The 22,812-nt window shown below is 36.0% G+C and overlaps 2 protein-coding genes, 3 non-coding genes and 2 pseudogenes across 16 annotated transcripts; 6 read left to right on the forward strand and 1 right to left on the reverse strand.

The window, feature by feature from the left end:
* Positions 1–703: 703 nt before the first annotated feature.
* Positions 704–789, forward strand: LOC137741221 (small nucleolar RNA Z199). The gene has a single exon (XR_011069250.2). It is a non-coding gene; the product is annotated as a small nucleolar RNA Z199 (small nucleolar RNA).
* Positions 790–1,030: 241 nt separating this feature from the next.
* Positions 1,031–1,143, forward strand: LOC137741228 (small nucleolar RNA R64/Z200 family). Its single transcript, XR_011069256.2, has one exon. It is a non-coding gene; the product is annotated as a small nucleolar RNA R64/Z200 family (small nucleolar RNA).
* An 89-nt stretch (positions 1,144–1,232) lies between these two features.
* LOC137741198 (small nucleolar RNA SNORD14) lies at positions 1,233–1,358 on the forward strand. Its single transcript, XR_011069228.2, has one exon. It is a non-coding gene; the product is annotated as a small nucleolar RNA SNORD14 (small nucleolar RNA).
* Positions 1,359–4,413: 3,055 nt separating this feature from the next.
* LOC137739213 (AAA-ATPase At3g28580) lies at positions 4,414–6,465 on the forward strand. Its single transcript, XM_068478761.2, has one exon. The coding sequence runs from the start codon at positions 4,757–4,759 to the stop codon at positions 6,332–6,334; it is 1,578 nt and encodes a 525-aa protein (XP_068334862.2). The 5' UTR covers positions 4,414–4,756; the 3' UTR covers positions 6,335–6,465.
* Positions 6,466–11,227: 4,762 nt separating this feature from the next.
* LOC137740942 (AAA-ATPase At3g28580 pseudogene) lies at positions 11,228–12,105 on the forward strand (annotated as a pseudogene).
* A 1,973-nt stretch (positions 12,106–14,078) lies between these two features.
* Positions 14,079–17,573, reverse strand: LOC148694010 (uncharacterized). 11 transcript variants are annotated; one of them, XM_088700794.1, is made up of 7 exons: positions 17,064–17,572; positions 15,986–16,225; positions 15,755–15,850; positions 15,267–15,317; positions 14,935–15,041; positions 14,606–14,664; positions 14,079–14,246 (listed from the first exon to the last, which is right to left on the reverse strand). In XM_088700794.1, exons 4-7 carry the CDS (start codon positions 15,273–15,275, stop codon positions 14,086–14,088), a joined length of 336 nt encoding a protein of 111 aa, XP_088556920.1. In that variant the 5' UTR covers positions 15,276–15,317; positions 15,755–15,850; positions 15,986–16,225; positions 17,064–17,572; the 3' UTR covers positions 14,079–14,085. The 11 variants fall into 11 exon arrangements, 8 of the variants coding, with proteins under 8 accessions (XP_088556920.1, XP_088556919.1, XP_088556918.1 ...); XM_088700793.1 differs by lacking the exon at positions 15,755–15,850 and having other exon boundaries at positions 17,064–17,571; XM_088700792.1 differs by lacking the exon at positions 15,755–15,850 and having other exon boundaries at positions 15,267–15,333; positions 17,064–17,571.
* Positions 17,574–20,761: 3,188 nt separating this feature from the next.
* On the forward strand, positions 20,762–22,554 carry LOC137738661 (AAA-ATPase At3g28580 pseudogene; annotated as a pseudogene). Its single transcript, XR_015966296.1, has one exon. The product of XR_015966296.1 is annotated as an AAA-ATPase At3g28580 pseudogene (transcript).
* The last annotated feature ends 258 nt before the right edge of the window (positions 22,555–22,812 follow it).

The following is a 22,812-nucleotide window of genomic DNA, read 5'->3' on the forward strand; positions in this document are numbered from 1 at the left end:
TTGACAACCGTCCGAACTGTTCAACTCTGTCAACCCAAACCAATTTGAGCAATTTGGTTCAAATTTTACGTTAAAGCAATGAAATCTTATACAAACAAACTACTCAAAATTGACTATTTGGAACTGGCTAAAACTGCACTAAATTGTCAATTTTACTTTTATTATTTTCTTAACACTTACATTGGGTCGGTGTGGAAATTCTTCCTCACCCTTTTTTCTCACAAGCTTAATTAGTTAAATCTCAACCATTCCTGCTTAAAAAAAATATGAATGAGCAAAACTCTTGAGTCAGTATGAGATTTGAGGGTTTAACCGAACCAAACCGGATTGCTCCCGGCCCACCTCTAGGTTAAACTAGCCCAAAAGATAAGTTTTTGGGTTTCATTTGTGGACCTTATACTATGTAGTATAGAGACAGGCCGTTACATTATGAATACGTATTAAGTGAAAACAAGGCCCATTTATGTCTCACGGCCCATATCAAAATTTAGGGTTTTTACACCTCAGCCGTCACCTTATAAATATTCTCTCCTAGAGTTTCAAACCGTCGTCTTCTTCCTCTTCTTATCACTCTAGGGTTTCTCTTCAACCTCTGCGCGCGCGCACACGCACACGCAGACACACTCCCTCCGCCGCCCCCAACCCTTCCTCCGCCGTTCTATCTCTTTACGTCCCGATTTTAGTGTTGTGATGTGGAAATTGCGAATCAGGTGATGAAGAAAATACTGCAACAATATGATGGATACGCTCCATTTTCTATGATTCCTAGTATTTAAGTCTCTGATGATGTCTTTCCACTCTTCCATTTTTTTTTATTTCATGAATTTCACAAATTTAAAACCTATTTATTTTGCAAAACTAATTTTTCAATTGTGATATGATGAGGAACTTATTGGTCCGTGTTTCTGATTTAACCGTGACCGACAACCCTTAACCATCTCTGATCGCTCTTCCAATTTTACCAATTTCAAATTTTCGTTAAAAATATCCGAAAGTTTTCCAATGTTCTTCATTTTTTTTAAAATTTTAGTTTCTGCTGTGATGATTTCTGAATTAATTCACATGTCAGACTTCAGAGATTTGTTTTTTCTTTAATTTTTTAAAAATCAATGAGAATGAAAATTGAAATTATCTGGGCAGATCGGATTCACAAAAAAAAAATTGTTAATTTTTGTTTTTTGCATTTTTGTTGTGAAATTTTAAATCATAATTTGTATGTATAAATATAAAATTATCGATGATGACAAAATCGAAGGCTTGTTTCTCAAGAACATTCGCAGTGGCCGCCTAAGAGCTTTCGCCTTTCACCGGGCTTGAGAGCTTATGCTGCTTTTATCCTTCCTTGGATGTCTGAAATTTACTTCCTTGCCATTTGTTTTTATTCTGTTTGATAACGATTTCGTTTTCGTTTTTAATCGATTTCGTTTTCGTTTTTAATCGTGCCAAATTTGTGAATTTTGACCCGACCAACCAATTTCTCTTAGGTCAAATATAGTCATTTGATAAAAAACCATCTCAGGGAAAGGATTAAATGCCAAACATAATTTATTATTTTAATTAAATTAATATGATTAATTAAATTAAATTATTATATTAAAATAAGATTTTTAGACATATTTTGAGTGTTATTTATTGCCAAATGAATAAGCTTTTGGATTTCTTTTTATATAATCTCAATAATATTTTTGATAGGATTTTGAATGACACGTGTTGCTAACTTAAATAACTCTCTAGATTTTTTATCTTTATGTAATTTTAATAATTTTTCGAATAGAATTTTAAGTGACGTGTTGCTAAAGTGAGTAACTCTCTAAATTTCTTATCATTATTAAGCTTAATAATTTTTTCGATAGAATTTTGAGTGCCAGGTGTTGAGATGTAATTGGTTGTGCAAATTTTAGATAAGATTCTTATCTACGTGACACTTATTATCTTCAACTTTCAATGTTGTATGAATGATGTAGGTATTTATAGGAAAAAATTATAAATTTTCTTTTTAAATTCGTTCAAAAAAAAAAAAATCAAATTCCAACTATAACCTGACGGCAGCATGACGTTAGCTAGCCATTTGCATTCAAATGGACTGAGCTGGAGGGCTAACAAAGTGTCAATCTTGACATTCTAGAGCTGGAGGGCTAGTTGGCTGGCTGGAAATGGCTAGCCCACTGGCCTAATTTGGGAGTTTAGGCTCGATGGGGCCCATAAGCCCTTAGTTGTAGACGATTTTCGTGTCATTTCGAGTTATTTTTAACCCTATAACCTTTTGGTCGGGTCGGTTGGAGATAACCTTATAAATACATTTGGGTAATGCCAAATTTCTCTCATGAATATATTTGACAAAATTAAGAATATTAAATTCGTATCAAAATTTTTTAAAACAAAATATATAAAAGGAATTGTTATTGGCACTCCAAAAATCTTATTCTACACTTTCTATATTTGGAATGAAAAATACATTTGTGAGGATTGTAGAATGAGATTTTTGAAGTGCCAATAATATTTTCCTATATAAAATATACTAATATAAAAACAAAAATGCCACGTTGCTTTAACAATTTAATATCTTAGTTTAAAAATAAAAATGATATGAAATATATTTTAAAAAAAATTGAGTGTTGAAGTGTGTTGCGGAGAACGGAGAATAATTTATATTGTGTTGGTCATGCCGACGTATACTGATTGGTGACAAATACTAATAGAAAACGTCGCTTATTAATAGAAAACGTCACAAGGCGGTGTACTGATCCTATTTGATTAGTGTGAACCAGTGAAGGTGAATCGGCAAAGAAAAAGAATAGTGGAGGTGATTGATGTGACAATCCAAATTTCTAATTATTACACCCTCACAAATTTTTTGATATTCTATGTTTACTATTAATTAGCATGTAAAATTTTAATAATTATAATGGTCCATTTTGATTGAGGTAAATTAATAAACTGTTTATATAAAATTATATTATTTTTAAAGAGGTGTGTTTAATTGAGATTTTAAAGAATTTTGATGAATTAAAATTTATGAATTTTAAAGTAAGATGGAAAAGATAGTTAACCAATTTAATTTTTGACAGCTTGTTCTAAAAGGTAATGAAATAGGAAAGGCATCATTTCTAGATTCTTTCTTCTTAATCCACCAAATCAGTGGATCCATACTGTTGAAATTTGATCCAAACAAGCAGGTGCCTACTTTAAAAGTTATAATAACTTTAGCTTTTAGATCAAATTTCAATGATATGAATCTACTGATTTAGTGGATTAAGAGGAAGAGATCTAGAAATTATCCCTTTTCATGAAATAGCTTTGTAAGCTAAATTAGGAATGCCGTTACCAATTGGTAGGGCGGGTGAGATTCCTCATGTTAGGTGGGAATTAAAAAGAACAATGAATGAAATTGTTCTGTGTGGAAGTACTTGTTTGGAATATTTTTAAAATGATTGAAAATAATTTTTTGTAAAAATATTTTTGGAATTAATTTTTGATAAAAACGTAAGTAAATCATTCTCTCATGAAGCATTTCAAGTATTTTGGGAATCAAAAATTTTTTTTGTCTAACAACACTTTCAATAATTTTAAAAGCACTTCCAAACAAATGCTTGTTTAGAGTATTTTTAAAATGACTGAAAATAATTTGTTGCAAAAATATTTTTGAAATTAATTCTTGGTAAAAACGCAAGTAAATCATTCTCTCCAAAAGCATTTCAAGTGCTTTGAGAATCAAAAAACATTTTGTCTAACAATATTTTTTCAATAATTTTAAAAGTACCTCCAAACAAGTAATCATCAAATGCTCCTCACGCTCAAAGACCCAAAACAATTCCTTGAAAATTGAGAAGTAAATGTTATCGTACACAAAAATATTTCAGTAACCAAACTAATTTTACTTCAATTTTCTCATGACCTATTTTAAAGCGATACTCCACGTGTTAAATTTTTTTTTTTTCTTCGTGTTTCTTTATATTGTTGTAAAATTGACGGTGTGTGCAGCGGAATAAATAAACAAGACATAAAATTTACAAGGTTCCTCTATAATCAGTGTGACTAGAATACGTCGTCAGGACAGTAGTGATGCTTTCATTATAATATGAAATAATAAGATTACAAATATAACTCTCTCTATTCTCTTCTCTCTTTTTCCTCTCTCTCCCATGAGCCTTCTGGCTTCTCTCTTCCATTTCTTCTTCTATATATTTATTCTCTTCGTATCTCCTTTGATTTATAGGCAAAGCAGGAGCACCAAAAGCAAACAGTGGCAGCTTCTAGTGGAAGGACATGTAAAGTGGGATGAGCGGGATGTAATAGGTTGGCCATCCCAGATTGAATGACTCATAATATTATAACATATATATATATATATTTTTATAACATATGAAGTATTCGCTTAAATATCAATACTTAAAAAGAAAATATCTTATAGTCTTGGTCATTTCAATTCCATGTATGTGAACGTACACAATATTTTGCATTGGTCAAACTTGGTAGGCGTGGAAAAAGCTAAATTCAGATAAATCAAAGGTGGCCAAATGGAAACTGCCAGGAAATTGAGTTGAACAGAGCGTTTAGTTACCTGGTCACACTTTCCTCTAGACAGTCCTCTGTCTTGATCACCAAGCCAAACTTCCTCATCGTCTTCTCTATATAACTTCGCCTTCATTATCAAACCTTTATCAAAGAGATTTAGAGTGTGACTGTCGTATCGTTACGTGATTTCTTCGTGAGAATACTGCTACTGTCGGACTGTCACTTGATTTCTTCTTCACCGATGTTGAAAATGGGGGATATGTGGGGGCAGCTCGGCTCGGTGATGGCGAGCATGATGTTTGCTTATGCCATGTTCAAGCAATTCTTCCCAGACAATCTCGGCGATATCCTTGAAAAATACGGTCAGAAATTAGTAGCCTATGTCTACCCCTACATCCAAATCACCTTCGACGAATACGACAGCGACTTTTACCGGCGGAGCGAGGTCTACTCCGCCATCCAGAACTACCTCAGTACGAAATCCTCGACGCTGGCGAAGCGCCTCAAGGCTCATGAGGTTAAAGGAAGCAAGGCTTTGGTTTTAGGCATGGACGACAACGAGGAGGTCACCGACGAGTTCGAGGGTGTCAAGCTCTGGTGGGCGTCCAAGAAGAGCGCGACGAAAAAGGCATCCTTTTCGTTCTTTCCCGATTACGATGAGAGGAAGATGTACAAGCTGACGTTCCACCGCCGGCATAGGGACGTTATCATGGGGTCGTATCTTGACCATGTGAGGCAGGAGGGGAAGGCGATCGCGGTTAAGAACAGGCAGCGGAAGCTCTACATTAACAACACCGGAAAGGGCACGAAATGGAGCCATGTGGTGTTTGAGCATCCGGCGACATTTGAGACATTGGCGATGGATCCGAAGGAGAAACAGTCGATAATTAACGATCTTTTGAAGTTCGGAAAGGGGAAGGACTACTATAAGAAAATCGGGAAGGCTTGGAAGAGGGGTTACCTCCTTTACGGGCCACCGGGGACAGGGAAGTCCACCATGATCTCCGCCATATCGAACTTAATGAATTATGATGTCTATGATCTAGAGCTGACCGCGGTCAAGGACAACACCGAGCTGAGAAAGCTGCTGATTGACATATCCGGTAAGGCGATTATTGTGATTGAGGACATTGATTGCTCGCTTGATCTTACCGGGCAGCGAAAGAAGAAGAAAGTAGAGGAGGCCAAAGATGGTGATGAAAAGGATCAAATTCTGAAAAAGCCGGAAGAAGAAGAGAACACAACTAGCAAGGTGACTCTTTCGGGGCTGCTGAATTTTATCGATGGCATTTGGTCTGCGTGTGGAGGGGAGAGACTGATCGTGTTTACGACTAATTATGTGGATAAACTTGATCCTGCTCTGATTAGAAGAGGAAGGATGGACAAGCACATAAAACTGTCCTACTGCTGCTACGAGGCGTTCAAAGTTCTTGCTAGGAATTATTTGGATTTGGAAACGCACGAGTTGTTTGGAACCATTGAGCGCTTGTTGGGAGAGACCGACATGACACCTGCCGATGTTGCGGAGAATTTGATGCCAAAATCTGATGTGGAGGATGCTGAGTCGTGTTTGAAGAACTTGATTGAAGCGCTCGAGGCTGCTAAGGAAGCGGCGAGAGTGAAGGCGGAGGAGGTAGCAAAACAGAAGGCGGAGGAAGAAGCGAAACAGAAGGCGGAGGAAGAAGGGAAATTGAAGGCGGAGGAAGAAGAAAAGGACAAGAAAGACAAGAAAGATGAATCTACCAAAGAGGTAGTGAAATGTAATGGAACATTAGCTGAAAAGGTCGAGGAAAATGGAGTCACCCCATTAATAATCTAATCTAAACAAAAAGATTAGTAATTTGAAGTTTTTTAATGTTTTCTATTAATTCATCATTACTTATTAAAGTTTCTTAGAAGTTCTAAGACTGTACTTATCATTTATATTTTCAATTGACGAAGTTTCATCAATTAGAGTAAGTAAATCATTATGATTAAGACAATAAAATCGGACAATTGTTCAAAAAACACAAGTATTTACGTGGTTTGGCCAAATTAATTGGAGGCTCGGATGTCAAGAGCTTGACATTCATCATCCCCTTGTGAAGGTGAAAGAATGAAAAGTATGGAGTGACTTTGTGACATCCCACGTCGCCATGGGAGTGATCCTTAAATGTATATTCTCATCCCTACCTAGCACGAGGCATTTTGGGAGCTCACTGGCTTCGGGTTCCGTAGGAACTCCGAAGTTAAGCGAGAAGGGGGCTAGAGCAATCCCATGATCGGTGACCCACTGGGAAGTTGCTCGTGAGTTCCCAAAAACAAAACCGTGAGGGAATGGTAAGCCCAAAGCGGACAATATCGTGCTACGGTGGTGGAGCGGGCCCGGGAAGTGGTCCGCCTTGGGCCGGGATGTGACAAATTTGGTATCAGAGCCTAATCCTGGTCGCGTGTGTGCCAACGAGGACGTCGGGCCCCTAAGCGGGGTGGATTGTGACATCCCACATCGCTCAGGGGAATGATCCTTAAATGTATATTCTCATCCCTACCTAGCACGAGGCCTTTTGGGAGCTCACTGGCTTCGGGTTCCATGGGAACTCCGAAGTTAAGCGAGAAGGGGGCTAGAGCAATCCCATGATGGGTGACCCACTGGGAAGTTACTAGTGAGTTCCCAAAAACAAAACCGTGAGGACGTGGTTGGGGTCCAGAGCGGACAATATCGTACTACGGTGGTGGAGCGGGCTCGGGAAGTGGTCCACTCCGGACCGGGATGTGACAGACTTGCACTCTTATTAGTCACTTACCTAATTTTTTGTTTTCCGTGCACCTTGGACCAACCTGTCAAACAGAGTCAACAGTGGAAGAGCAGCTCCCATCTGAAATTTCTTAAAACTAGTCTTTAAAATTAGAGAAAAAGAGATTCGAACTCGACATAATAAAACACATCTGCTCTAAGTACTTATTCACCAGCCAAAGGAATGAACCAATGCCACCTTTTTTTTTTTCCACCATTCATTAGTCGTGACAAAAAAAAAAAACCTAAACCTTCAAAAGGTTCCGAAAAAAAATATGCATCCACTCTAAGTAGTCACTATTTTGTATTACCGTTCGACTTTACAGCGCAACAGAATAGACGACGGGCGGTGACCGTTTGCGTATTCTCCGGCCAACGGATGAACCAAAACCCAGGGCCTTAGCGAGCCACAGGACTGGCTGTGCTACAGCCCGTCCGACATTTTTTTCTTCTTCTAATATCAATTATTGGGTGGAAAAAACGAAGGATATATGATCCCACTTGTTGGGTTTTGTTGTCTTCAGTAGCTCTTGCTTTTGTTAATTTATATGTCTTTTATTGTCCTTCGTTGTTTAGGTTAGTTTTATTTTCTTCTTGAATCATACATGGTTAATTACTCTTGTCACTTGATTAACAAGTTTTGGTTAATTACCTTTGACTATTAGGATTAAGCTTCGGTAATATGTTATTTAGTAATATGGTCTTGACTGTCTAGTAGTATTCCTTTTCACAAGTTGGAAGTCTTAGGCTCAAACTTTTAAACGACAAATTAGTTACCACTTTATTATGACTGGACCATTGTATGAACTAGGGCTAGTTTGAGCTTTGGTAAACTTTATTTTTAAAAGTCTTTTCAGTATGGAAAGGAGTGTAAAAGTGATTGGTAAAACTTTGGTGTAAAAATGATATAATTGTATACAATGACAAAAATGGACATGATTGTGTGAGCGATGACCATAAGAATAGTAGCAAGGGCAATAGTTGTGATGGTGATGGTGGTGGTGGTAATAAATGGGTGTGGTTGTTGAGCTGCAGAGGTCACACTGGTGGTAGTGGTGACAACAACATTATTAACAACGATAATTGTGTTTATGATGGTGGCGGTGGCTTCAACGATGGTAACAGAATGTAAATGCATGCATTTTTCCTTTGCGAACTGTTATTGGCACTCCAAAAATCTCATTCTACACTCCTCATAAATGTATTTTTCTTTCTAAATATAAAAAATTAAGAATATAAAATGAGATTTTTGAAGTATCAATAAGAATTCCCTTCACTTGAGAAACAATTTTTCCAGCACACACGCCTTTGAATTTCTTATTGCGTCCTCTTCTTTTCCACCATTAAAAATGACTTTCTTTTTTTAATTTAAAAAAAAAAAATTTCACCTCGTATAACGGAGTTTCTCTTAAAAATAGAAAAATAAGCCAAAAAATAACTGTCCTTTGTCAACAATGGCGGCTACCTTCGGAAGATCGCAGCAAACTTCCTCATTTTTTTTCCCTTTAGTCACTGTGTTATCGTAAACAACTAAAACTTGGCTTCCAAGAAAAGAACAAATCCTCCACTCCATATAAAACCATGTCTTTCATTGAGCAGAAACAAAATTAAATCGCTAACATTATGTTTGGCTGAAGAAATTTAAGATTATTAAGGAATTTTAAAATGACGGAAATTGAAATGACGGGATTTTATTTCCTGGTATTTGTGAATTTTCTTGTTTAGTTAACTTAGAAGAACAATGGAATTGAATACGGAATATGTTATTTTTAAACTCTTAATCATAGAAATTAGGAAATGACACCTATTTACATAGAATTTAGGGGGATGTATTCAATTGAGAATTTGAGAGACTTTAATAGATTTATAAATCCATGGATTTATATGGAGTTTAATTGATTTGAAGATATTCCATATAAAATTTTGATTCAATTCCCTCAAAATCTCATGGGAAGATGTGAGATTTGTGGATGCTTAAAATACACTATGAAATCTCTCAAATTCCCTCTAATTTCTCAACTTTCTCAAATTCTTTAAAATCAATTTCTAATTGAATACACTTGCAATGTTATAAACTTCTTTAAAATCCTAATTGAATACACCTGAATTTCTAAGGATTTTAATAAATTATCTTAAAATTCTAATTGAATACACCTTGAATTTCAGAGAATCACTTAAAATCCTAATTGAATACCTCTAGATTCATTAAAAGAATTAAAATCCCTTAAAATCCCAATTGAATACACCCCCCTTAAACTTGGGAATTGGAGGTTCCAAATTCTAAATTTTTTTTCCACATGGAATTTCTAAATTTCCATATTTATAAATCCAAACAAGGGAATTAGTGCATATCAATTTATAAATTCCAAATTTATTTTCCTCATTCAAACATAGTGTAAACCTTCAAGAGATTCCGTAAACCCTTCGGCCAGAAACGAAGATGATTGGGGGAATGTGGCCTCAAATGGGCTCGGTGATAGCGAGTGGTGTTCGTTGTCACCATATTTCAACGATACCTTCCCCGCCAACTTCGGTACCATGTCGAAGGATACACTAAAAAATTAGTGCGCTTTGTCTACCCTTACATACAAATTGTTGATAATTGAAATAGAAAAGGAACGAAGTTATACGAAAAATGTAGAAGTCATGAGTGGTGAATGATTTTTGGGATGAGTCGCGGACTAAGTCGCTTTCTTTAAGACGTTTCGCGGCTCTTCCCAAAGTGTGCAAGCAGTTCACAAACACCACATCGTCCCCAGGATAAAACAGCCCAGAACCTTCTTCTTCTGATAAAGTTCTTCATTGCACAGTAGAAAAACCTTCGAACTGACACCCTCTCAATATGTTGCTTTTTAAATCAATATTTGTAAAACTTTTTAAATCAATATATATATATATATATATATATATATATATATATATATATAAGTAGACGTTGTGGGGTGTACGAACGTAAGAAATGAAGGGAGTTAATGGGGATTTATGGGGTGCATAATTGTCTGCAATCAAATGCAAAACCGTAGGGAATCAAATGCCGAAGAAAACAAAATGGACAAAATCAAAACGTACAAATCACAACGGAATAAAAATTATGTAAATAGACTTGATCTTCTTCTCTATTCAGAGAAGGAATCCCATCTTTTCAAACTTAAAAGAGATAAATTCTTATCTAATTGAAAAGTCAATGACATGTTTCAAACTTAAAAAGCTAAAATCAATTGGCTGTTATGCATAGAATAATGATAATAAAACAAAATATTATATATATAATATTGATAATAAAACAAAACATAAATATATAAACATATATATTATTAAATAAAAACATATTTACTCCAACACAAATCACCTTTGATGAATTCACCAATGATTTTCGCAACCAAAGCGAAATCTATTCCGCCATCCAGAGCTACCTCGGCACAAAATCTTCCACTCGGGCTAAGCGTTTAAAAGCTCATGATGTCAAGGACAGCAAAGTCTCTAGTCCTTGGCATGGACGACAATGAAGAAGTAACTGATGAATTTCAAGGCAACGAAAGCTCTACGTTAACAATCCTGCACATAATTGGTATTCCTACAGGGGGACAAAGTGGAGTCCTGCAGTGTTTGAGCACCCGGCAACATTTGAAACCCTAGCAATGGACCCAGAAAAGAAGGAGGAAATCATCAATGACCTACCAAGTTCAGGGAGGGAAAGGAGTACTATGCGAAAATCGGGAAGGCTTGGAAGCGGGGTTATCTCCTTTACGGGCCATCAGGCACGGGAAAGTCTACCATGATTGCTGCCATGTCTAATGTAATGAATTATGATGTCTATGTGTTGAATATTTTAAAAATAATATATATATATATATATATATATATATATATATATATATATATATATATATATATATGGGGCTGTTTGACGGGAAGTTGGGTCATTGACCCAACAATTATATCTTGAGTTAACGACGGTGAAGGACAACACTGCGCGGAGGAAGCTACTGATTGACACACCAAGTAAGTCTATAATTGTGATTGCGGACTTTGATTGCTCGCTTGATCTTACCGGACAGCCAAAGAAGAAGAAGAAGAAGGACAAGGGTGAGGGGGACATGGAAGTAAAGGATTCAGTTCGAAAAATGATGGAAGATGAAGAAAACACACCGAGCAAGGTGACCCTTTCAGGGCTGCTAAACTTTATCGATGGGATTTGGTCAGCTTGTGGAGGGGAAAGGCTGGTCGTGTTTACGACTAATTATGTGGACAAACTTGATCCTGCGCTCATTAGAAGAGGAAGGATGGACAAGCACATAGAGTTGTCCTATTGCTGCCTCGAAGCATTCAAAGTGCTTGCTAGGAATTATTTGGATTTGGATTCACACGAGTTGTTTGAAACGATTGCACGTTTGTTGGGCGAAACCAATGTAACTCCTGCTGATGTTGCCGAGAACTTGATGCCTAAGTCTATTATACAGGATGCTGAGTCTTGTTTGAAGAACTCGATCGAAGCACTTGAGGCTGCAAAGGAGGAGGCAAGAGTGAAGGCCGAGGAAGAAGCGAAATTAAGGGCAGAAGAAGCAGAAAAATTCAAGGCAGAGAAAGAAAAGGAGAAGGACCAGTCTGCTAAAGTTGAAGAGAAATGTAATGGAACATAAGTTGCAACGCGAAGAAAACAAAGTGCTTGAATGTGTACGAAATATAGTGAAATGTTGTGCTTGTACAGCCTGATCAGTGTGTGGTTTTAATTAATGTGTAATAAGAATTATTTTATGGTGTTGTAATAAATCATGTATGGCACATAAGCGTTTTCGATCATCAAGGACATATGTAACTTGTGCTGCAACGAAATCGTTCAGAAAAAGCTTTTTATGAAGAACAATTGATCTCTACAATAAAATGTGTGTATATATACATATATGTCAATTAGAAAGCTCTGCGATGAGCCAAAGAAAATTTTGCACACCAGTTTCTACAGGCAGGAATTCATCACCGGAAGAAAGCATGAGTCCAAATGGTAGACTAAAGCGCCGGCCTATACGTAAAATACTAAAAAAAATGAAAAGAAGAGTGAGGAAAAGGCCACGAAACAAGTCAGGTTCACCATCCATGACGCACATTGACACCATTCGGTTATAATGTAAGTTAATATAATGAATCAATGATATCATATTCGCCAACAAAATAGGTGCATGGTTTTCCTACCAAACATTCTAGTTCAGATTAACTTTGGGACCATACTAAGACGCATTTTCTTTGCCACGAGCTACAATTCAAACTGAGAGGAAAGAACCATGTGACGTTGAACTGAAAGATGATGATGACATCATTGTTATTGACGTCATGGAACTAATAATAATTTCCATTGGCTTGTTAACCTATGGAGCAAGTAAACGAGTCCACGACTCTTCCACACTAACACACACACACCCCAACTTCTTTGCATTGAGACAATTCCACCAGTCAATGTTTGGACCATAATGTTAAATTATATTCACACAGAATAATCAATGCCGACTCACCGCAAAACCCCTTTTCCATTAAATATATTTTAATTAATCTCATGGATTATGATGTCTATGATCTTGAGTGAACACACTGAGCTGAGGAAGCTACTGATTATCTCGCCGAGTAAGTGTATAATTGTGATTGAGGACATTGATTGCTCTTTTGATCTTACCGAACAGAGAAAGAAGAAGAAGGAGAAGGACGAGGAGGACAATGAAGAAAATGATCCAGTTCGGAAAAAGAAGGAAGATGAAAAAAACAGACCGAGCAAGGTGACTCTTTCGGGGCTGCTACACTTTATCGATGGGATTTGGCCAGCTTATGGAGGGGAGAGACTGTTCGTGCTTACAACTATATATGTGGACACATCAGGGCACAAAAAATTCTCGTATCAAATATTCAGCGAGTTCTTGAAAACCTTCACATGTATCCTTTCTATGCTCGTGCTGCGTCAATTGGTATCAGCATGCCCTATTTTAATGGCAATCAATCGTGAAAGAAGTAAAACCCTAAACGACTTTGTAAATGAGTACCAAATATTGAAGGGAACACATTATAGGATTCGCCCATGGCCAACTTCATCAATTTTTCATGGAGGATATTCCTTATTTCGAAAATTGTGAGTGTAGTAAGATAATATTTCTCCTATAGATTGAAGATGTTGAGTTGTTCTTTAAAATTATGGATTAGGAATATTGCTAACATATCATGGAAAAAGTATAAAGAAAGCTCGTCAACAGGGCAAATCAGAAGTCAACACAGGGAGGAAGACGAAACGAACGACTATTGGTGGAAAAATTGCTTCCTTATGATTACGATTTGTATTTATCAAGGAAATATCCAAATCGCAAACAAGCTAAGCCAATTGTCGAAGCAAAGAAAGGGGCAGAATATCGAATGAAGGTGATTGGAGAGCAGAATGATGAGATCGTATTTGAGTAGTCGACAACGAATTCTGACACAGAAGTTGAATCGCCAATTCACACTACAAGAAAAATGAGCACTGCACACAATAAATTATCTGTGCCCTTTGAGGCCAAAAAGCACCAACAATTGTGCTCATAGACCAATAGCAACAATGCAGCTACTATCTTTGCGTCTGTGCCCTCTATGGGCGTCACCATTTGTCAAAGGGCACAATATGTTCTTTGCTGCCCAAAAGGCTCAGCACAAATAAGGGTTTTCTGTGCCTCTTTTCTGACACCATGTCAGATGACTTTTCGTTAGCACAAGTTTGTTATTGTGCCCAATAGGATAAATATATAAAAAAATATATATATTCAAATACTAATACCATCAATAAGAAATTATTCATACATATAATGAAAATAATTCGTAATACATTTTTTATTCCATGAAAAACTATTAACTAAATCTAAGAACCTAACAAATACCATTACTCTCGAGTTCCTCGCATGCCAGACAACCCTCAACCACCGCAAACAACCTTCAGCCCCTGCTCCAGCCTCTGAAAATGAACATGAGTGAGAAATCTATCGAGCAGTAAAGGCAGCGATGCTGATGCATTGCTACTTTCTTTTGAAAGACTATGTAGCAAAGTTTTGACAGAAACGCCAACCAAAATACATAAATATTTTTCAATCATTGCCTAAATACACATACCATAAACTTTAACGATTTCTTATGTAAGAGAGTAGCTAAATAGCAAGTTGTTACACTAGTCCTAATTATAATAGTAGAAAGATATACTCTTGGCAGCATAATGCAAAAACCAGCCAAATTGAAGAAAAGAGCAAAGAATAAGTAAAAAAACAAATAACCAGGCAAGCACAAGCTAATAAATAAGTTTTTTGAAATCTAACCTGCTTATAATCAAGTAGCTTTCAGCTTTGATAATGTCTTTCGTGCTTCCACTCGGTAGGGAACTATACAACAATATGAAAAATCATTATAATTTATCAATTTATTATAAGTCCGAAGAGAGGAAAGGTAACTTATCAATTCTAATACACAAAAAAAAAAAACATGTAGTTACTCTCCAATGGAATAACCAGACAAAAGGAATCACCAACAGGAAATAATAATGCACTTAGTGTAGCATATACAGAAAGAACAAACTTTTATAATCCAATACAACAGAGGAGAAAACATATACCCTTAAAAGAATAAAATTTACTGGAAGGCGAAAACCTAACCTGTTATGGGATGGAAAAATCTGAATCTTAGCATAGTCCCAAGGTGCACTGGCATCAATTTCCCCTCCATTTTCAATGCGCTTAAAATTGAACCCAAGCAGAGCAACCTGTATGGGAAAAAAGGGAAACAAAGTTTAGGTAAAAAAAAAATTCAAATGCGGATTTACAAAAATTCAGCACTTAAACAAACTAAAAGCCTGCGAATTCAGTGTAGTAGATACACATACATACATACATCCGTACGTACATATACATATAAATTCAAAGATAAAGAAAAACCAAATAGTTTACAAGAGCAAAGAAAATGAAGGGATAAAGAATGAAAGATATACCTCTATCATCTGTGGGAGGACTCATATTTGCTTTAGGGGCCTTTCCACCACCTGCTTAAAGATGATTCTTATTTCACAACTCCACCATCCAAAACAACCAACAATGGAAGCAGAAGATTAATAGGGGAAACTACAAGTACTCCTCATAAAAAATACATTTACAAGCAAGATAAAAAACAAACAAAACTTCTAAGATTTTCTATAAAGCAGTTCACACAACCAACAAGAGGGGAAACTACCACATATTTCCAGTGATGTTCAAGGACCAAAAAACTTTCAAACATTAAAAACTTAAAAATGCATTACTAGGTTGTTCAGTCCCATAAGACTTTGCACAAGGTTACATGGCTAGTTGCTCAATGATCAGATTCGTTATAGATAAATATTATCATCTTCATTTTGATTCCAGTATTCAAGCAGAGACTAGAGAAGTTTCCTATCCTTTTAAGTTATGTAACAGACCAAAGAAATTGACCAACTGGAATTACCGTTATTGAGAGCGACCATGGCAAAAACCTGTTGAAACCGACTGACATAACCCTTTGCTTGATGTTAGTGAATAAAAGACCCACTCGGCTAACAGACTACAATATTCATTACAAAGTCAAATAGATACACATTCATTATATAGTCATCAAAACGAATATAGTCGAATTCAAAACCATTCCCACAATCAGTTGAAAATGACACCAAAAAATAGAGTTAATTAAAATCAATACCTAGAAGTTCCAGATCTGCCATGGAGTAAGGCTATCTCAGCATCTTTCAGAACTTGCAAATTCAAAATGTCTTAATCAAGTATATAAAAAGAAAAATCAGGTAAGCAAATACAATAGCTCTGAAGGTTAACATCATAATCCCCTGTTTGTTGTAGAAGCCCTTTGCAAGGTTTGTGCTTTCTTGTGCTTCTTTGGATTAGGACGTATGGAAGTTCTTGTCGGGGAAATTTTAGATGGAAGCTAGTTGGAAATTAACAGCATCATATCAAGCAAATTGATTAGAGCATACAAAAGCTAGTTGGAAATAAAATTAACTATAAAGGGAAGATTAGGAGAAAAATTGGAAGAGACTTGAACAAATAAACCATTTGCCACTTCCAATACCATAGCAATTTGACAACATATCAAAGTACAACCACTGCCAGTTCATTTGCTTTCTAAGAAACCCCTTCTCTTTCTAGATTGTAAGTTCATCAATACATTATACATACTACTACCAGTACCAATTCATGCTTTATTTCCTAAACTAAATTACTCTACCAGTTCAACTTCCTTAAAGAATCATTGCCTACTGTTCAAATACGAAAACCCACTCGTTGTACAATCAACCTGAATTGTACAAATGCGTTCATAGTGACAAGTCACAAATATGAACAATCAACCTGAATTGTACAATCAAAGAGAAATATGAACAAATTCGAGCAAAATGGAATAACAGCCTTCCAATTAATTATTGTGCCATGAAAAAGCTGAATAACAGCTTTCCAAAGCCAAATATACCATTGGCTAATACATTAATTAGTACATATACAACTCAATATTTGTTAATTCATAAAAACAGCCAATCACCTTCCAGTATAAACCTATTCGAAGTGACAACAGGTCACTTCCCATTCGAAGCAAAAATGGGTATGTTTGAATATGAACCAGATCAAATCCCCTTTTGATTACCCAAAAGAGAAAAACGCTCAGTTCCCTTGTGTTTCAAACGAACCCTAACCCTAACCCTAACCCTAAAATTAATTACAAATTATTAACTAAATTAACCAATACAAGTTCTAAACTGTTACCATTTTACCTGGAACGAAGTGGAAAGGAAAGAATCCCATTATACAGGCATTGAACTGAAGGGGAACTCGGGATGAGATGAGAGTTGAGGCCAACTGATTTGTAGATTCTGTGTGAAGGAGATGGATTTGCAGAGTCTGAGAATTTGTGAACTCGACTGAAGATTTGAGTTGAGACCCACCGATTTGCAGTGTGTGTGAAATTTGAAGGGGAAGGATTTACAAATTCTGTTTCTGCGTGAGATGTGAACTCCGACTTGAGAATTGAGATGAGAGGCAAGAGAGACACAGAGAGGGAAATAGAAAATTTTGGCGAAAATAGATAGAGAGAGAGAGAGAGAGAGAGAGAGAGAGAGAGAGAGAGAGAGAGCCTAGGGTTGAAGAGAGGCTCGGAAGGGGAGAGCCAGAGAGAGAGGAGAGGCGGAGGAATTGAGGAGAGGCTGGGTTGAAAGGGGAAACACAGAGAGGCGGAATGAAGGAATGAGGACAGAGAGGCGTGAAGATTGAGGAAAATGGCTTCTTATTTTGTTTAAAACATTATTTTAAACAAAGGGCACAAAAAATCTACTTTTACTTTAAATATATTAAATTATAGGACACAATTATATTTATGGTGTCATTGCAAATTAATAAAAAATTTCCATTGCTGACATTAACGGCACAAAAGTCATGGTTCTGTGCCCGATAATGTGTTTGTGTCCACTTTTCTTAACATTGCGCACAAGTCATGGTGGCCATTACCAAATGAGCACTGTTCCACCTTATTGGTGTTTAAACAAACACAAACACCTCGTTCGTGTCCTTAATTTTGTGCCCAAAGGCCATTTTTCTTGTAGTGTCAAACTGATATCGTGATTGAAGAGGAAGCCATAATAAAAGAAGACAATCAAGTTAGCATCCATGACCGACAAGGTATTGATAAAACTCAAACTATTGTGGTTGAAAAAGTTGTATGGTTTTAGAAGATAAGCCATTATCAAACACGAACATGAACTACTAAACATGTGAACCCAAACAAGAAGATGAGTCAACTACATATCAAATCTTATTACGGAATCGACTACATGTTAGAGACTATATATGATTATCTAGCTTCATGATCCCTAGTATCAGAGTCAATTTTTAAGACGAACTAGAGGTTGAGTTCCATTCAAGTGGAGGATGCTAATGTAGGTGAAGAAAAATAAAGAAAATAAAATGTTTCAAATTATGGAAAAGAAGAATTAAAGTTAGGATATATATTTTTTTCAATTGATATAGCGACATATATGGTAGCAAGAAATATTTAGATGTCAGAAATTGGTGTATAATATGTCTTTTTGTAGAGAATCGCGAGCAAAAGAAGACTCATGAATATGTCATGAGCCTGTCATGTTTAAGGCCAAAAACGATAGTTTCAGCCTCCAAAACAACGTTTTAATGTTTGTAAAAAAGTTAAACTTTCGATTTTCCATCCAATTAATGTCTTTTATATTTCCTAAGACCCCTTGAACTTCCCGAGGGTCAAATTAAATTTATTTAAGCCTTATGGATTCTGTTGTAATGGAACATTCAAGAATTAATAAAAATAAAAACCCTTTGAGATTTTATCTCTAAACTAGTTGATTCCAGCCTTCCGGATCTTGGGTTTACGTTTGTATCCATTTACTACACTCGTGCCGCATCAGAGTTAGCCTTGAATTTGTGGGAAAGAGAGTGTCCGTAGAAATTAGGTTCTCATTCTTCCTTTTATTACTCCATTGATTAAAATCTACTTCTTTTCAATTTTTGATCAAGGTTTTTAGGTATTAATAACATCATTAATTATTTTAATAATAATTTTGTTTTAATTTCTAAATATATTCATTTTATGTTAAAAATATTACAATTAGTATATTTATATTTATGACTAAATTTTTTATCATATATTTTTAGTTTTAGTTTGTACCCATTTTTAATTTGTAATTGTTTTTTTAATTTGTACCAATTTTCTTTTCAATTTTAATTTGTACCCATATATTAAATTCTTTTTGTGTCCATATTTTCTAAAGTTTATTTGTATTTGTACCCATATATATATTTTTATTTGTACTTTTTATTTTGCTAAATGTACCCATGCTAATTATATGTACCCATTCATGTAAAACTTTTTAATCTTAAAATGTACTCATTCTTAAATATACCAATTTGTTATATGTAAAATGTACCCTTTTTTAATATAAAATATATTCAATTTTTTTCTAATTCATTTTTAAACTTATATGGGTACATTCTTTTTTCTTTGATTTTAAATTGTATCCATGTCAAGTTTAATCTAAGAAATTTACTAATGTTATTAAGCCTAATATTTTTTTTTTATTTTTTTATTTTTTTATTTTTTTGTGATTTTGAAGAATGTACCCATGTTTTGATACAATAATTTTTTTGGTTAATTTTGATGGATGTACCCCTGTTTATATACATACACACACATTAGTATATTTATATTTTAATATTTTTAATCCCACAAATTATGGTTTTTTTTTTAATTTAAAATCTCATTTATATAAACAACTAAAATTTCTAATATTTAATTTAAAAAATATAGTAACGTACATAAAAATAAATTATTACATTAATTTCAGGGATCTCGATCAAAATTTAAAAATCAACAGGATTTCAATAAAAAAATATTCATAGCTAAGGACCGCATCCAAAGTCTCCATTTTCCTAATGTGTAGTAAGAATCATTTTGTGTAGCACGTAAGCCTTTTCGATCATAAGGAAATAAGGAAACTGCTAAAAAGGTGAAAATAAGAGCCGCAAGGAAATCGCTCAGAAGAAGTTTGTGAAGGAAGTTTCGAAGAAGCATCGTAATTAATAAACAAGTCCGGTACTTCCAACTGGAATTGCGTCATGAAAAATAAAAAAAACAATCGATTGGAAACCCGTCGCGATCTGCCATAGAAGAACTGGAGGACTACATTAATTTCCAGCCGCAACTGAAATACTTAAAAATACAGAAAAAGAACTGCCATGGAACAAGTCGGAACCTTCCTTGACACACTGACATCGGTCGGGATAATGTTTTATACTCTCCATCAAAGTTATTTATAGTAAAGCTGGTAGCCTGTCACCTTCGTTCTTGCGCCCGCACAGTTTTGTTATGGAGATGTGAGCATATTTTCGTAGTAAGAATACTGTGTGAAATTTTTAAGAAAGAAGTCGGGGAATTTATGAAGAAGCTCTTCAGGAAATAGTGTTTCTGATTCCTATATATACTGTATTTGCCAGTAAGTTTCAACCTTAGTGTTAACTAGAGTAGCAAATCTTGACTACAACAAGAAATCTATGTAAATAATAGAAGAGGTATTAGTTGATTTTTTTTTCCGAACTTGTAAGGAGCTGTCAATTTTCTCCTTACCTTTAATTCTAACTGATTACCCTCCTGAGCTTTTATAATTGGGCAATAATAAAACTAAAGTCCAAGGGGAAATTAATTAATTACAAAATTCAGAGACGAATCTGCTAAAACTAAAATTCAGGAGAGAAATTGGTCAATTATGAAAGTTTTGGAGGTAACTGACTAAAATTAAAATTCAGAAAAATTTAACTCCTTACAAATTTGAGAAGTCGACAAATGCCTCTTAATAGAATAGTTGTAAGCATTAAATGTAGATAAATTTGCTGCTCTTGTTAACGCATTAAAAAAGAAAAACCCTGGCGCTGCCTGTAAATATATAATGGAGGACTTGAAGCCAAGAGAGAAGCAAGAAAAGAGTGAAAAGGAGGTTAATTAGCACCCATAAACAGCAATTAGCGAAACAATGTCTTCGTCTGCGTGGGCTATCTTAAGAGAATTCTGCTTTGCCTACGGTTTTCTAAGACATGTTGATATGCTCTTTCCAGTAGTACTCGGTTCCATTTACTATCCTTACATCCAAATCAAATTCAGTGAATATTCTGGAGAACATAACCTCATGCGCAGTGAAGCCTTCTCCGCTATTGAGAACTACCTGAGGTCCAAAGCTTCCGATGAAGCAAATCGGCTGCGTGGTTGCGTGACAAACAACCAGTCCCTTGTGCTTAGCATGGATGCAAATGAAAAGGTTGCTGACGAGTTTGAAGGAGCCAAAGTATGGTGGGCTTTCGGGAAAACCAATGTTATGCAAAGGAGTTCGTCGCACCATCCAGTTCCTTATGAGAGATGGTACTACAAGCTCACTTTTCATAAGACGCAGAGGGATCTCATTATCGGGCGTTATATCGAACATGTCATGAAAGAGGGCAATGCAATTAAGTTGAGAAACCGGGAAAGGAAGCTTTATACCAACAATGGGGTACGTTGGAGCCATGTTGTGTTTGAGCACCCTGCGACATTTCAGACACTAGCCATGGATCCGGTGAAGAAGCAGAAGATTGTGGACGATTTAATGACATTCAGCAAAGCGGAAGAGTTTTACAAAAGCATTGGGAGGGCATGGAAGCGAGGGTACCTCCTTTATGGCCCCCCGGGAACTGGGAAGTCAACCATGATTGCCGCCATGGCGAATCATTTGGGCTACAATATTTACGATCTTGAGTTGACTTCAGTGAAGAACAACACCGAGCTGAGGAAGCTACTGCTTGAAACATCGAACAAGTCTCTTATTGTGATTGAAGACATTGATTGTTCGCTTGATCTCACTGGGCAAAGGATTAAGAAGAATGATAAAGCGAAAGAGGACAAAGATAAAGGTCATGGAAAGGAAAACGGAGGACAGGAAAAGGAAGCAAATATACTGAGCCAGGTTACTCTTTCAGGGCTTCTGAACTTCATTGACGGGCTCTGGTCAGCCTGTAAAGGAGAGAGGCTGATAGTATTCACCACCAACCATGTGGAGAAACTCGACGCTGCACTCACTCGAAAAGGACGGTTGGACAAGCACATAGAACTATCATACTGCACCTTTGAAGCATTCAAGGTGCTCGCTAGAAACTACCTTAAACTTGAATCCCACCATTTGTTCCCCACGATTTGCGAGTTGCTGGGGAAAACTAATGTGGTTCCAGCTGATGTCGCAGAGCATTTGATGCCCAAGACACTTTCTCAAAGCGCTGACATCTGCCTGCAGAACCTGGTCCAAGCTCTCAAAAAGGAGAAAGAGAACGGAAAGTTAATAGCCGAGGAAGAAAGGAAATACGGTAAATACGGAGCAATCAGCTGGAAGTGCATGACAAGCACACAAGATCATTTGATAGAAGACAAAAAGAGAGCCAAAAATTAGGATTTAAGAATCAGATCCTCTGATGCTATGTTTGTTTATGTAAGTGTGATGTTTGTGTACTATATTTTCCACCTTATATAATTTCCTCATCATCTTTTATATACAAGCGGTATGAGGATGTGAGGGAACCGAACTCAGAATCCCGAGTTCAATGAGCGAATGCTCGTAGCAGACCAAGCTACAAAGTTTACAAACCCTTTTTCTTGTATATGTTCTACCTTTTGTTAGTGTGTAAAGAGAATCATTTAATGGAGTTGTAAAACATTTTGTGTAGCCACATAAGCGTCTTCAAGTATATGGTTTGCAGCCACTTTTTTTTTTCTTTATCTTTTTCTCTTTTATCTACAATATAAGTACAAAAGAGTCAAAGGCGAGGCACAAAAAACTTGTGGGCAGCAATGCAAAACAAGTTAATCTACAAAAACTCTTGTTGCTGTGAAGAACAAGGTGAAAGTAAGTAATAGTGTCTCTAATTATTGAGATTTTCTTACTGCAATACATTCCTGAATTACTTTCAGACCAAAGTATACAGTGA

The sequence above is a fragment of the Pyrus communis genome, chromosome 9 (genome assembly GCF_041283825.1).
Source record: "Pyrus communis isolate YQ-2024b chromosome 9, ASM4128382v1, whole genome shotgun sequence".
In the NCBI taxonomy this organism is placed as follows: Eukaryota; Viridiplantae; Streptophyta; class Magnoliopsida; order Rosales; family Rosaceae; genus Pyrus; species Pyrus communis.

Excerpts from the sequence above, each read along its gene's own strand:
- LOC148694010 (XM_088700795.1), bottom strand. Across the intron at positions 14,665-14,934 it reads ATTTTTCCATCCCATAACAG|TTCCCTACCGAGTGGAAGCA; the intron begins GTTAGGTTTTCG and ends ATTGTTGTATAG. Across the intron at positions 14,247-14,605 it reads TGAAAGCTACTTGATTATAA|AGGCTGGAGCAGGGGCTGAA; the intron begins GCAGGTTAGATT and ends GTTCATTTTCAG.
- LOC137739213 (XM_068478761.2), top strand. The coding sequence starts at position 4,757 with ATGTTGAAAATGGGGGATATGTGGGGGCAGCTCGGCTCGGTGATGGCG.